The sequence below is a fragment of the Acanthopagrus latus genome, chromosome 14 (genome assembly GCF_904848185.1).
Source record: "Acanthopagrus latus isolate v.2019 chromosome 14, fAcaLat1.1, whole genome shotgun sequence".
NCBI classification, from domain to species: Eukaryota; Metazoa; Chordata; class Actinopteri; order Spariformes; family Sparidae; genus Acanthopagrus; species Acanthopagrus latus.
In genome coordinates, this window is record NC_051052.1 from 18,838,504 (window position 1) to 18,853,304 (window position 14,801).

At 41.7% G+C, this 14,801-nt stretch overlaps 1 protein-coding gene across 5 annotated transcripts in view; it reads right to left on the reverse strand.

Moving 5' to 3' along the window:
* sfmbt2 (Scm like with four mbt domains 2) overlaps positions 1–10,192 on the reverse strand; it is a 47,257-nt gene extending 37,065 nt beyond the window's left edge. For 2 of the 5 annotated variants that reach the window (XM_037121075.1, XM_037121071.1), the window contains exons 1-4: positions 10,051–10,192; positions 8,474–8,570; positions 2,475–2,659; positions 174–268 (exon numbers count right to left, since the gene is read on the reverse strand). In XM_037121075.1, the coding sequence (XP_036976970.1) occupies positions 174–268; positions 2,475–2,568 (189 nt within the window). In that variant the 5' untranslated portion in view covers positions 2,569–2,659; positions 8,474–8,570; positions 10,051–10,192. Of the gene's footprint in view, positions 1–173; positions 269–2,474; positions 2,660–4,649; positions 5,074–8,473; positions 9,537–10,050 lie in introns of those variants that run through there. The other 3 variants (XM_037121073.1, XM_037121072.1, XM_037121074.1) reach the window with 3 other exon arrangements.
* Between the last annotated feature and the right edge of the window lie 4,609 nt (positions 10,193–14,801).

The window sequence follows — 14,801 nt, forward strand, 5'->3', positions numbered from 1 at the left end:
GCGCTCGATTGAACATCAGCGCCGCGATTGCCGAGTCTCTCTCGTCTCTCTCTCTACAATATGTCGTTAAGGGATTTCTTGCATATGGTACTTATCTATGAGGCTGTATTTAAAGGATCACTGAGGGGGATTGGGATTAAAGTGCGAGGTGAAGATCATACGCAGTCACTCACGTGTTTGAAGGTGGTGTGAGGGGCGGCGTCGGCCCCCGTCTCCTCCATGTACTCCTCCCAGTTAAACTCTGCCTCCTCTTCCATCGACTCTGCATCTGGAAGGAAACAAAAAAAAAAAAAATCACCCGTCAATCATCGCCAGTGAATTAAAAAAAAAAAAAAAGAAAGAAATTGTCCGGAGGCTAAACATTAGGCTCATCATTGACGGGTTTTACAGGATGCGGGGTGGCAATTAAATACGCGGTGTTGATGCCTGTGAATGTTGCTGCTCTTCGCCAAAAACACAACAGGAAATTATCTGGAGTGTTTGTGTTTGTGTGCGCAGCGTGTCGCGAGTCGCCTGATGCAACGACACTAATGTTTCTCCTGAAGGTGAGAATTGCTCACTTTGCCGGTGGGAGACTGAGACATTTGAGATGTTACGTGTCAGGTATCGTGTGTGTGTGTGTGTGTGTGTGTGTGTGTGTGTGTGTGTCTCCAGAGACTCCCTGGTGTGCGCACACACACACACACACACACACACACACACACACACACACACACACACCGAACCTGCTCGGTCTAATGAGAGGGGACGGCAGGAAGCTGTTGTTTTGATGGAGTTTGTTTTGATAGATCGTAGATGGTGAAGTCGGATCGCTTTCGTCTCATCAACACACACACACACACACACACACACACACACACACACACACACACACACACACACACACGTTAACAAACAGATTAACCCTTCCCACCCAGTCAACTGGTTTTCAAACCACAACACAGAGTTACATACATAAGCACCTCTGGAGGAGGGATGTTAACAATCAGCGCTATAACGATTCATCGTCATATTAACAGACAATCAGAGAGCAAATTCAAAAATACCATGTTCTATTCAACAAAATGTGATGTTGTGACACTTTTGTTGGATTTTGTCGGGTCGGTTGTTCAGTAAAAACAGACGGGAGCTCCACAATTAATCTGAAATCATTACTTTGTGTTTGAATCTTCTCAGACATCAACATCAGAGGTTACAACTGTTTCCTAATGAAAAACATGTCCAACATATTTCATGTTACGAATGATTAACAGATAATCGATTGTTAAAGCAGCCAACAAGTCAATTTAAGGGTAAAAATATGAACTAATAGACACGAACAGGGAACTTCCCCAACTGATTAGCAACATTAAGAAAATCCCTTTTTGTACCACATACTGTACAGAAACATTACTCCTAAATGACTAAACTATGATGACTAATGGCACCCATTAGAGCGTATACAGTCCCCTTTTCTGCTCACGCATCCATCCAGCCGGCTAAATACACCAGATGTTTTCCATCAAGATCCCTGAAAATTTGATTTAAACAAAGTGAGAATAATTCCTGGATCCACACCAAAAGTTGATGGGGTTTATTCTGGGCTCGGATCCGTCCTCCGTCAAGGTTTCATGGAAATCAGTTCGGTAGTTTTTGTGAAATCCTGCTCACAAACCAACAAACAAATAAATAGACGCGGGCGAAAACATAACCTCCTCGGTAACTAGTGGTGTATTCTGATGGGGAAACAGAATTTATTCAGTAGCTAAAATTTAAACACATTCTTTGTCTTTGTTGAGATTTGTGTTAACAAAAACAGTAATGGCTTAAAAAAAACAAGCAAACAACTGGGCTCAAGCGTGGACCACTGCTATCGCACTCATCCCTCTGGTTTCCTGTGTGAAAGTGGAATGTTGCATGATGGGAACTGTAGTGCCAAAACTTGAAAAACACATTCAGGCCAAATTAAGTGACACAAAACATGAAAGTTGTCATTTCACGTAGGCTCGTGGCTCATTTGGATACTGAATGTGACACTCATTGTCACATTTCCATGACATGTTCCACATCACACAGAAAGTAGAAGTAACCAGGGAACAGTTGCTGCGATGTGCTGATTCAGAGTTAATGCAATAAAAAAAAGAAACCCCTGATCTTCTGCAGAGTGGATGCCAGTCACTGCAGGGACCAGCCAGTTGCACTTCTCGACACGTTGATGAGCGACGACCTGCGTCTGCACGCCGCCGCTGTGCAGATGTACGAGGAAAACACAGCTCGAGTGTGCGTTGCCATGGACACAATCTTTCAAAATAATCCAAGCAGTTTGGAGCTGTGCGAAGCGTCTCGCACTTCTGGCCTGTTCTGAATAATTACAAACACGTACGACATGTTTACCCGCCGACTCTGCCAAAACAAAGATTCCTCGTACGCACGTTCTTTCACTTTACATCAGTCAGAGCGGATCTGTATACCTGATGACAGCCGCGCCTCCTCACCTGTGTTCACCTCCTCTTCCTTCCCGTTGGTGGAATAGTGTGGCTTCACCGCGATGGTGAGGGCCAGCGGCTGCTCCTGCGCACGAGACTGCATCCTGCACCTCCGCTTCCTGGTGAACGTTAACCTTTGACCCGAGGTGTGTCCGTTCTTCTTCACTGCATCTCTCGCCGTCCTTTTGTCGGCCCTGTGGCAGAGAGGACAAACAGAGTTAATGTGTGATTTATTTGATAACGTCTGACACAATGGATGACATTTAGAGAGAAAGGAGAAGTTCAACTCAGCGTCCGTCCTCTTTAAGAGTTTTAAAACGAAAATAGAAACCAAAGAATCATAAAAGCTCTGACATTTGCTTCAGCGAACACCCACTGTTTGGTGAGAATTTCCCTGGAAAACTAATCTCGCCAACAGGAAATGATGCACTTTACAATTTTAGTTTCTTTGGAATAAACGAGAGATGAAGAAGTAGGCGGTTCGCGGGAACAGTGGCAGCGCCACCGAGGCTGAAAAAACCAAAAAAAAAAAAAAAAAAAAAGAGAAGAAGAATGCCACTTCTGGGAACTTCAACTGAACTAAAAACAAGATCCGAATAAAACTTATCTCCAGAGAAATGAGCGCTTAGCGGCCGGAGTGTAAGAAAAAGAAATGGAAAACAAAGATCTTGCAGTTTTCCCAACACTCAGGCTAATTTTCAGCATCATTACAGAGCAGCAGAAAGCCTGTTATTCTGTTTAATTGCAGACCAGCCTCTCCCTCTTCAGCCTGCGCTCTGTAATATCAGGTTATACATATTGTCTGCCAGCAGCCTGGATTTGCATACCACGGCAAAACTCCATCAGATAACCAATCGGAGAACGCTCAAAGTAGAAAAACTGGAATGACGCGAGCGGGACGGCAAATTAGTGCAACTTACAGAAGTGCTGAATAATGTCACTGCAGCCTGATGTGGGAGGTGAAAGAGGAAATTTGTGTTTGTGAGAGAGGGACTGATGTCGGACTGTAATCACATCCACGTATTAAAACACACATCAGTTTCACCACTGAGGTCATTAGTTGAGCTAATTAACGTGTCAATTAGCGAAATGTTTCTTCCTGAAGTAACACAAAGGTGATTTCGGCCCAGTGGTCAGGATCACACACCTTCTGCAAGCCTCAGGTACAAAAGAAGGCATTTTTTAAGCGTGACACCACTGGATGTCGTTAAGGAGACAACCGGCCGTGTTTGTGGCGACTGAATGGATGTTTTTTTAACGAGACCTCAGAATGTGAAATCAGTTGGAGTGATAATTAAGAAAGACCAAGTCAAAAATTCTGATTCCAGCTTTTTAAAATACACCTCTGTGAGAGTAAACTGAATATATTTGGGACACAATCATCAACATTTGTCACCATTTTTGACATTTTACAAACCAAACAACTTAATTAATCCAGAAAATAAACACTGTAATTGCAGCCCGACATGATATAATTACTGATGATTACAATTACTTTTTCAGCATCTCATGACCCCTTAGATTTATCAGATATATTCCGATTATTTATATTAGCGTTTCCTTGGTTTGTTGTTGTGTCACTTAACGTCCCGCCCACAACGATATCTGATTAATTTGGGCTACAAGTGAAAGTAACAACGCTGAACAATCTGAATCTGCATAGTAACACGTAACAAATAAGAACTAATATGCATATTGGCTCTAAATATCAGTTATCCGCCTCTTTGATGACTAATAATCGATATTGTTATTGGCCCGGAGAGAAACACACAGGTAGATTCCTAATCAGATGTTTTGTTTGGTCAAATCAGCCGTCCATAATCCAACAATGATGTAAAAAAACACAGAAAACAAGCAAATCTTCACAGTGAAGAAGCCGCACACAGAGAATTCCTGCTTAAAAAAAACAGCTAAATGATTAAATTGATCATCAAAACAGTTGTATCTGCTTGAAAAATCAAGACAACACATGGAAACTGTTTGTCAAGTCTTGTTGTGTGGCAACAGTGAAACTTCTGTAATATAACACAACAGGAAACAACTTTTACTGACGAGAAATAACAGATTTTGAGTCTTAAAGACACAGAAATGCAAAAAAAAAAGAAGAAAAAAACAGAACGAAAAGCAGAAAAACATCGATTTAAGCTGCCTCATGGTGAATGATCAGCTCCGTTTGCCACTTGCCTTGTGGTCGCTCCTACAATAGGTCACACAGTCACATCACCGCTGACTCACTCCTCAACTTCCACCCACTTTCATCAACCTGGCAATTAACACAGAGGCACGCTGCCGTCGCACATCGACCCTCGATCCAGCCCGAAAAAAAACAAAAAAACCCCCTCCAGGATCAGGCAGCCGCTCGCTCTGCATTGAAATCCAAAAGAGCAGAAAATATCCTTAAGATATGCATCCGGAGACGATCCCAAACAAACAGGGCGAGAAAGAAGAAGAAAAAACCAAAAAAAACAAAAAAAAAACTAGGCAATCCAACAAATCCTGCGATGAAAATAAGACTGAAGTCCGGCGTCCGAAAAACGACCCTCGCAAGCCGACGAACAAGCTGCTGTTTGAGCTGAGTGTATTTACAGAACTGTGAGGCTCCAGAAGCAGTGACAGTCTCCACAACCACCCGACTGTGTGTGTGTGTGTGTGTGTGTGTGTGTGTGTGTGTGTGTGTGTGCCACCCCCCCACCACACAGACCCCTGACGTCCCTCAGTGGCTCCGGCAAACATCCATTGCGTAAACAACAAGCTGAGCTAATTTGGCTCACATGACGCCGGCCGCTGCCCCTTCTCCTCCCTCGCAGCCGATCGCTGCTTCTTGCCTAAGTGCCCCTCAGTCTCCAGCAGCAGCACTGACACATCGCTGTCGTCAGCATGCAGCCCTCTACAGCGCTCATTAAAACTCATTAAAGTGCACTCAGACGCCGGTATCAAATAGGGCCAGGAGGAGTTCACAGCAGGTCTTTAACCTGGTTTTTCCCTTAAAATTCCCCTCAAGTGGCTGTTTTTTTTTTGTTTTTTTTTCTTCTCCCCACAGCGACACGATATTCTGCATCTGTGAAGTCATTTGAAGACCGAGTGACGGATTAGAGCGCAGGGTTGGATAGTTACAGCGAGCTGAAATTAATGTCTTGACGATAAATCGGCAGATTGGTCGTCCAGCGGCAGAAAACGAGTTGCTTTTCAGGATTATCGCTGTGTTTTTACAGTGAATTACTGGCTAATAATGGCAGTAAATTCACAGTGTGAGTATGTTACAGTAATATAGTGAGTTTCTACAGTTACACAGGCACAATTTTACTGTGAAAATACAGTATTTTAATGTAAAATTACAGTAGTAGTAATTACTAGAAAAAACACAAAATAACAGAACATTTACAGTGATTTTACAGCAATACGTTGTTTTCACGTTAAACCTGTGATATCTCTTGTTAGCATGATTTTAGACTTTTAGCATGTTAGCACGTAAAACTACAAAATATCATTGCTAAATTACTGTTAAGGTGCCGCATCCCAGTTACAGCTCTCCTTGTAACATACACATTCTACGTTTTACGGTCGTTTCAGCTTGTGTTGTAATCAAATTTCCCATCATGCATTGCAAAAGTGTAAATATAGTTAGTTTACGGTGAGAATTTACTGTGAAAGCCTGTCGTTTGTTAACACTTTAGCAAAACAAATACGACAATTTGAAAGGTTTTTGCGGGTTTAGGACGGTTGATCACATAAAAACAAGCGATTTGGAGACATTTTTCACTATTTTATGATATTTCAAACCCTCAGCGAGTTGATCTGTCGTCATAAATAAATGCAAATGGAGGTATTTTGAAGGTCTTATGCGTCAGATTCAAGAACATTTCCTTTGTTTTGCCTCTATCCTCCAGCACAGTGAACTGAATCAAAATGAAACAAGGACCACGTGGTCAAAGTGGTGACTTTCAGATTTAATTTGAGGGTTTTAACATCCACACCAGATGAAAAGTGAAGGAACCGGAGCCCTGTCATTGTCCTCCTGCGCTTTTATGGAGTCAGATATGTATATATATTAAAAAAAAAAAAAGCTGGGCTGACTCAACACAGATGTGAAAACACCCTCGAAACCTTAAAGCCGAAAGTTGTTTCATTTCAAATCCAAATGTGCTGCTGGATGAAGTTAAGAGCCCCAAACAAAACAGGAAATGTGTCATCGTACAAATACTTCTGAACGGTGTTACTCATTTCCCCTTAATTGCGGCTGACATATTTATTGTCTTTGCAAACTTTTTGGACGTCCTCTGGAATTTTTAAAAGGTCACATATTTCACTCTTCTTATCAAATTAATACGGTTCCCCGAGGTCTTGAAGAATGTTCCCGTTCCGTCGACACAAAGCCGACCCACATTTCTGTGCATTAAGAGAAAGATTCCTTCCCGTGTTGGAGCCCGAGCAGTCGGCTTCCTGTGGGTGTGAACGGTTTGACCGCGAGGATTTAAGATACTACGGAGGTTTTTCCTTAATTTGGAAAGTGTTTTACAACCATCGGGGACAGAAAATCCTCCACAGGTTTGTGTGCAGATAGACTGAGTCGTTATCTATTAAGAAAAGTCGCGATGGAGAAGCTGAAAACTGAGAATCTTTGCTGAAAAAAACTAAAGGATTGGTCGATTCTTATCACAATCGGTGTAAAAACCGAGCCCACTCCATCTATTGTGTCATTCAAGTTTTTTAAAAATCAATATTAGACAACAACAGTTTGACCACGAGTCACGAGAGGACTTGAGACGAACAAGAAGATTTTGAGTTTTACTTCTTCTACTGAGGATTTTTCCTTAATTTGGTTTCTGGCTGAACGTGTTTTACAACCATCAGGGACAAAAATCATCCACAGGGTTTTGTTCAGAAAGCTCCAAACTATGTGACCCAGTCTTTACACGCAAACAGCTGCAAACTGAGAAGCGATTAATCGATTATTAGCACAATCTGCGTGAACCGAGTCCGCTCCTTCTACTGCATCATTTAGGTTTCACGACTAATTCTGACAAAAGTCGTTTGTTTTAGGATGAACAGTTGAAAAATTGTGGAAAATTCCCTGCGACAGATAACCATCCGCAGGTTTAAGCTCGATTTGGACTTCATCTCTTAAACGAGGCGACTTTTTCGGAGCAGTTCATTATTTGTGCTTGAAGCTTACTGGCCGGCGGCGTCCTCGGAGGAAAACAGCCCAGATTGGGGATTAAGCTGGTCTGGGAGAGTTAATCTCAGACGCAGGACATTTGTGCCCTCTCAGATTTAAAGAAGGCTTTTTTTTGTGTGTGTGTGTATTATTGATTAGCCCCTGGTGGGGCGCAATGGACATCCACATGTTGTCCTCCTGCCTTTCCCCTAAACCCATCCATGCCAAAGATTTAATGGGGGATTTAGGAGATTAACTACCACTGCATGGGATTGGGCTTTTATTGCATTACTCCCTATTAGGTTCTCCCTCTTTTAGACTCATCCAAGAGTTGTTTCCTCTTGGCAACAGGAGGCCGTGATACAACAATTTGTCCTCTGTTTCCTCCTGCCGATTCCTACAGTTTTTTGACATCGGTGTGTACACACAATGCAGCCAGTGTGCCTCGTGCCCGATTACGACAGCCGAGATCAGCCGGCTATAACATGACGAAGGCGCGAGCAGCAGCAGCGGCGGCGGCGCAGCCTGAAGTTTTTGTCTTATTTCCACGCCGACGTCTGGAAACGAGAGGTGGGATCTGTTTAAACACTTGACTGTTTCTCCATCTCTTCCTCTCATCACTCTAATCCAGACTTCTTTTCTCTTTGATTGCCCTCCCCCCCCCTTTTTTTTTCCTAACAAGATTAACATACAATGCCTCATCACAAAAAAAACAGCCAAACGTGACAGAAATGATTCTTCTGGCAGCCTTAAGCCATCAATAACAAGCTTGCAGGACTCACTGATCTCTCCCTGTGGACAAAATGGATCATATAAGAGTAGGTTTTTCTTTTCTTTTCTTTTTTCTTTTTACCTTTAGGATTTCTCTCCATCAAAGTGCTCCATTTCTCACAGCATGTCTTTATCTACGAGCCCCCTTCGCTCACCAACCCATCCCCACTCCGCAGCAGCTGAGGAAGGAAGAAGGAAAAGAAGAAGAAGAAGAAGAAAATGTCTTTGGAGCAACAAGAAGTCTAAAAGCATGATTTATTCATCGCACATGCCTCTCGTCGGCTCCACAACGTGCAGTCTTTATTGTTTCCGTTCATTACGGTGACGGATTTTGATCTGGACGAATGGATCCTCGAATAAAGCCGAATTCGCAGGGAATTCGAAGGGGAAAAAAAACAGGGAGTAATAATTAAAACACATACGCGAGGTTTAATCCAATTATCCTGCGTAATCAGCGCGCATTTACGCAAAGAGACACAATCAGCGAGAATCAATCCCAGAATGAACGCGATCTGAAGACGCAGACGTGTCGTGGTGTGAGCATTATTTCTTTCTCTCTCTTTCTCTCTCTCTTTTTTTTTGTGGATAAAAGTGAAAGAGGAAACGTGAAGTGCACATGAGGAAGATGAGCCTGTGTGAGAGAGAGACAGAGAGACAGAGAGGGAGAGAGAGAGGGAGAGAGGGGTGTAGCCGACCAGCAGAAAAGGCAAGGCAGAGCTTGAAGCTGCCACTCCGGTCATGTACTTTGCACACTCACAACTGCAGCGGAAAAAAACTCCCACGGAATCGCCAAAAGCACACTTTGAATTTAATTGATTAAACCTCGCCTGTGCGCATCAAAAGAAACCGAACCGGGCGCGCTATCTGCCCGCGTTGTATTTTTTCCTCGTTCAAAGATTTTAAGGCGCAGTTTCGTCCCCCTTCCGAAACACCAATAACCCGCCATGTTGAAAGTGGTTTGACATTTTGGCAGTGTCCGGTATTTTCCGATGGCTTCTTTTCTTTTCTTTTTTCCCCCCTCTCCCTCTTTTTCTTATTTTTATTTTTATTTTTCCAAACGCACCTTCACGAAGAGATGACGTAAAGAATAATAATAAAAATACGAAATCCCCAAGTGACTCATCTGCAGCAGGACGGAATGACGGCGATAAGTCTTTTTTTTTTTTTTTGGTAGCGAGAAGAAAACCAAATAAAAAAAAAACAACTCCGGCGTTCACAGCAAACAAACAAACAAACAAACAAACAAATAAACAAGAAAAAAAACCGCCCACATTAAAACGCGTTAAAACAACATCCGCGCGGCTCGTTATCAGACACGTTATTCCAGTTAATTACACGTCAGCGATTAAAATAAAACAAAAAAAACAACGCAATAAATTACCCGCGAGTGCCTCGAGACCAGCGTCCTCTCATGTTAATTACGGCGCGTGAGAGGCACTTTGAGGCAACTTGCGCGTGGGGGGCTCGTGGACCGAACGCTCGCGACTATTCTTCTCCTCGAGAGCACTTCATGCTTTTTCTTTTTCTTTTTTCCTTCGGTGAGAAAAAAAAAATAACTCCTGGTGTTTTAATTCCGTCGACATAACGAAAATAACGACGCGCAGCGACGACGGGAAAAAAAAAAAGCCTCCCCGCGCGAGCGCCCGTCACCTGTCTTACCTGTCCAAGTTTTTTGTCGCCTCTCTCCTTCACGAGACCCCCTCTGTTCTCTCTCTCTCTCTCTCCCTGTCTGTGTCTCCCTCCCTCTCTCTCTCTCTCTCTCTGCCTCGCTCTCTCTCTCTCAGCTGCTGCCCCCGTTCCAATATGGCATCTCCCTTCTGCGCATGTCCAAAAAAACATCTACAGATATATATATATATATATTTATATATATATATATATTTTTCAAGCCAACTCCTTCACAAACCTTTTAGCGCCGAGGCACCCAAAAAAAAAGTTGTTTCCTCAGCCTGGTTTAAATAGGGAAGTTCAGTTGACGCCTACTAAACCAAACACACCACAACGGAAAAGTGAGCTTAACACAACCAAATACACATTTTTTACATGATTTAAACCTAATTTTAATATGTAAACTTCCATTTGTTTCCATTGTTATGTATAATTTCATCAGTGTTGCTGTTTAAAATTCAATTTATCTGTTTGTTTTTTTTAGCGTTAACATGCAGTTAGGCTGAATATTTCATCAAGTGTACTGTTTATTATTAACAGGAAGGACAAATTACAACTTTAATCATCATTAAAACAACAAGAAAGTGTTAATATTCAAAGAAAACACAGGTGATTACTCTGCTGTCTCATCATTAGGTGCTCCTGTGCATGAATAACCCTGAAAAGTCATTAATTTATGCTCACTTATTTCATTTCACTTCATTTTTTTCCATTTATTTTGTGTTTTTTGGGCAAGTTGGCACTCTCTCTTTTTTCTCCAAATAGCTCTTTAAAAAAAAAAAAAAATGTCCTGAGATTTTGTTATTTCATATAAAAGCTCCCTCTCTTATCAAAGTCAACAGTATCCTCTAGTGGTAGCAGCGCAGTGCGCCGCAGCAGAGAAGTCACATCTTTGGTTCAAAGGTTGGCACGTATTTCCACGAAGACTCGACAAACAGACGGGTTTTAACGCCACGATCGACAGACGTGCGGCTTCAGACCGACACGCTCAGGACTTCTTCTGCCTCCGAACTCTGCTGAACTCTCAGGCTGGAAGTCTCTCGCTTACAGAAAGTGAAACCTCAGATGATTTTCTACCGGTAACATGAGGTTTGTTGAGGCACAGCAAGCACACCGGAGAAAAAAACCAAACTAAAAACTAAACTCACATGTTCCACATTGTGGAGGTTTTCTTTTTTAGAACAGTTGTGGGCACAAAATAAGTCCAAAATGTCTGTTTATCTTCTGGCTATTTTGCTGGGAATCCCCTGAAAAATCCCCAAATGTTCCCCGACTTCCACGGCCAGCAGTACAGTCACGACTGAACGAGCAATAGTCAACATATCAGGGGGAAAAACTTGATGCATATGTGACATTTTGCGCCTTTTTGTGCTTGTTCGTCTTGATTTCATGAAATCCGGTTGTCTGTAAAACATTCGTATGGATGTTTGGAGACTCACAGAGAAGACTTGTTCCTCTGTTCCTGTTTCATAACTTCATAAAATTGAAAGCAGGAGTGATCTACGGGCAAAATATACAATGAACTGATTACATTGTGGTTTTAAGGCGTGTGGACCTGTGACTCAGAACCCCCAATATCTGACAGGTCACCAGATTACTGAGGGGATACGTGACTAAATGAACAACCTTTTCCCCCATCAAATATGTTAATTATCATTTAGATTTGTATTATAATGTTTATTTAGAAGGTTCTGTTAAATGTTTTGTGCTTTTAATGTGAAAAAACTGGATGTATAAACGTCTCCAAGCCTTTAAAGGCGCACTACGTAGTTTTGTGGAAGACATTTTTATCAGAAGAGAACACTTAAATAAACGTAACTCTTAAAGGACAACACAGTTTCACAGTGTTTTGTTTAAATGTGGCGGACCCTGCCACCTTTTTCTAGCCTCAAGCATTGTTTTCCTCTGGGAACAGCTTGTTTACTCACCTATGCAACAAAAGAAAACCTCTGTCAGTTTGTATTAATACCTCATTAATGCTGTAAATATTAAAATTCTGCGTTTTGATAGACGTGTTGCTCCTTTAAACACAGAAAGACACAAAAATATTCAATAAGCTGCAAAATAGATGGAGGAGAGAGAGAGATTGGCACAATAAGTCTGTCGGTTTTATTTTGAAACGTGTGATGGGAAGTTTCAGTGTGCAGTTTTTACGGATGTTGATTCATAGAAGAAGACACAAAAGGACTCGTGAAGACGGCAGGAGACAGAGACAGTCGCGCCGGTGTGATGCCGCTGGAGGAACAGATGGTTGGAGCGTGCGCCCTGCTCCATTAATCTGCCAGAGAAGAGGCTTTTCCAAGCGCGCGAGAGGGAGGATTATACCCCCCTCCTTTTTAACACACACACACACACACACACACACACACACACACACACACACACACACACACACACACACACACACACACTTGACTCGTGCATTAGCCCGCAGCCTCCCTGCACGAGGCAGAGGACCGTTTTTTGTTTTGGCAACACTCATAAACGATTCTGGTTTCACGTCATCTTCACGTCAGGCTTCGATGAACCCTTTAGTAAAACTGAAATGATACGTGACATTAACGAGTGTGAATCTGACTGTAGCAGGGAAAAAAAAAAAAAAAAGGTTAATTAGGCTGTTTTATTTATCTTGAATCCAAAATCTCCAACCAACATGGCTCCATTTGTTTGGGAAATCCAGTGAGCGTTAGCGAAATGTGCATTTTTATTATTTATTTATTTTTAATTAGGTGTTTAGGTTGATTCAGTAAATGCAAAAGATGGATGGATTATTCTCGTGGATTTAACGTCAGGTGAAGTTTAGCGGTCCACAAAACATTTCTGGAGCTTCACAGCAAAACATCTTCTTATAAAATGTTGAAAAAAAAACCACAAACAGCCTGAATGTAACATAAAATGGCTGTAAGGAGCCATTTTATGTTTTGTTTGTGTTGTTTACTAACATTTGAAATCAAGTCCCCATCTGCTTTGCAGGAGGATGCTGTGATGCCTGTTTTGCTGTGAAGCTCCAGAAATGTTTTGTGGACAGCAAAACTCCATCTTACTTTTCATCAGCTTCAGGATGAGAAGCTACAGACTGGATTTCACATTTTGAGTGAACTGTTCCTTTAAATAATTCATCAAGGAATGCCTCTCAGAAGATCAGATTTAATGCTTTTTGTCTGTTTTACAGCCTTGTAAACTGAATATCGTTGGGTTTTGGACTGTTTATCTGACAAAACAAGTTATTGGAATGTGTTCTTTCAGGTTCAAGAACATTGTGACTTTTAATTATTTTCAGATTTTTTTCTATAAATCATAACAAAGTGATGGAATCGATAATGACAGAGACATTTAGATTTATTAAAACTGCACAAACCAGAACCAAACTTCCCTCTGACTGTCCATCAACATGAGGATGAGCCCATAATGGCTGAGTTTTCATTTTTGGGTGAACTTATCCTTTAATGCTCATTTCAATAACGTTAACATGTGATCAGTGGCTGTTGGTGTCACTGCAGAGCCAAACTCAATGCAGAATTTGGTCATTTCTACAGAGATGGCTGCAGAGTGTGTAGATCGGTCCAAATCAATTACATCAACTGATTTAATGTATCTATTTATTTTATTCTGACATCTTAACACAACAGCTTGTCTTAGTTGGATACTGAAGGCCCACATGTCGGCTGTGTGTCCACCTGAGAGGCTCCAGGTGTAATCCTCCTAACTCTAAACTGTCCAGCATCAGATTATTTTACAGCCTAATCAGGAATCCCAAAACGAGCCCTCGCAGACAAAACCTGCTGTTTTAAGCACGAACGACTCGAACCTGATGGACTCGGAACCCGAACACTTCCTTTATTACAGCGTCACGTGAGCGGCGCTTTAATTGGCTCTTCGGCGCACGAGCAGGAAAAAGAAAACGGCTCAGGAGCGGCCTCGCGCACATTCAAGGAATTCTGCTGCTGAGAGCCGCGCGGTCAATTGTGACGAACCGCGACAGGAAGTTGAGTGATTGTCACTTCAAAATAAAAACTAGGTGGAACTCGGGAACAAAAGAATACGAATGTATGGCAGTTCTATCGTACTTTCTCTGTTTGTTTGAGTGTGTTTCTGTTTTATTTTGCCCTGAGTCAGTTCTTACCTCACGCTGCTGCTTTCGGTGCTGTTTTGTGCTGTCTGGACAATTTATTCCTTTGTGCCGCTGTGTCAAATTTAATTTCTCCTCACTGGTATTAATAATGTTATATTTTATCTTAAGTTTAAGCATGGATGGGGAATTATTTTGCAAGGGAAACCTGGATAGCCACATTAACAGTATAACAAGGCAACACATAAAGTATAGTCTTAAGAATAGAGTAATAGGAGTCTACTCTAGAGCCTTTTCTCCCCATCTCTAGATGTCCATTAGAGACACATACAGATTATGATTATAAAATAGACATTTTATACAAATAAGGCTTTCATGTAAGCTATCCAAAATGAACAAAAATGCATTTATTCCACCATTTAAAATGCCTCCTATGTTGCTTATGCATTATTCAGTTTTGTCCTGTCGTTATGACAATTATATTATCATTCATTTTAATTATAAACTAACAATGACATGCAAGAAAACTAAATGTGCAAATGCATGACATGAGGAAATCTGATGATATTTTCGTACGAAGGACAACTGACCCTCACCAAATTCTGTTCATTTAGCCTGAATATAAAATTTGAACTTGTAATATGTTGTATTTGTAGGACACATTGCAAAACAG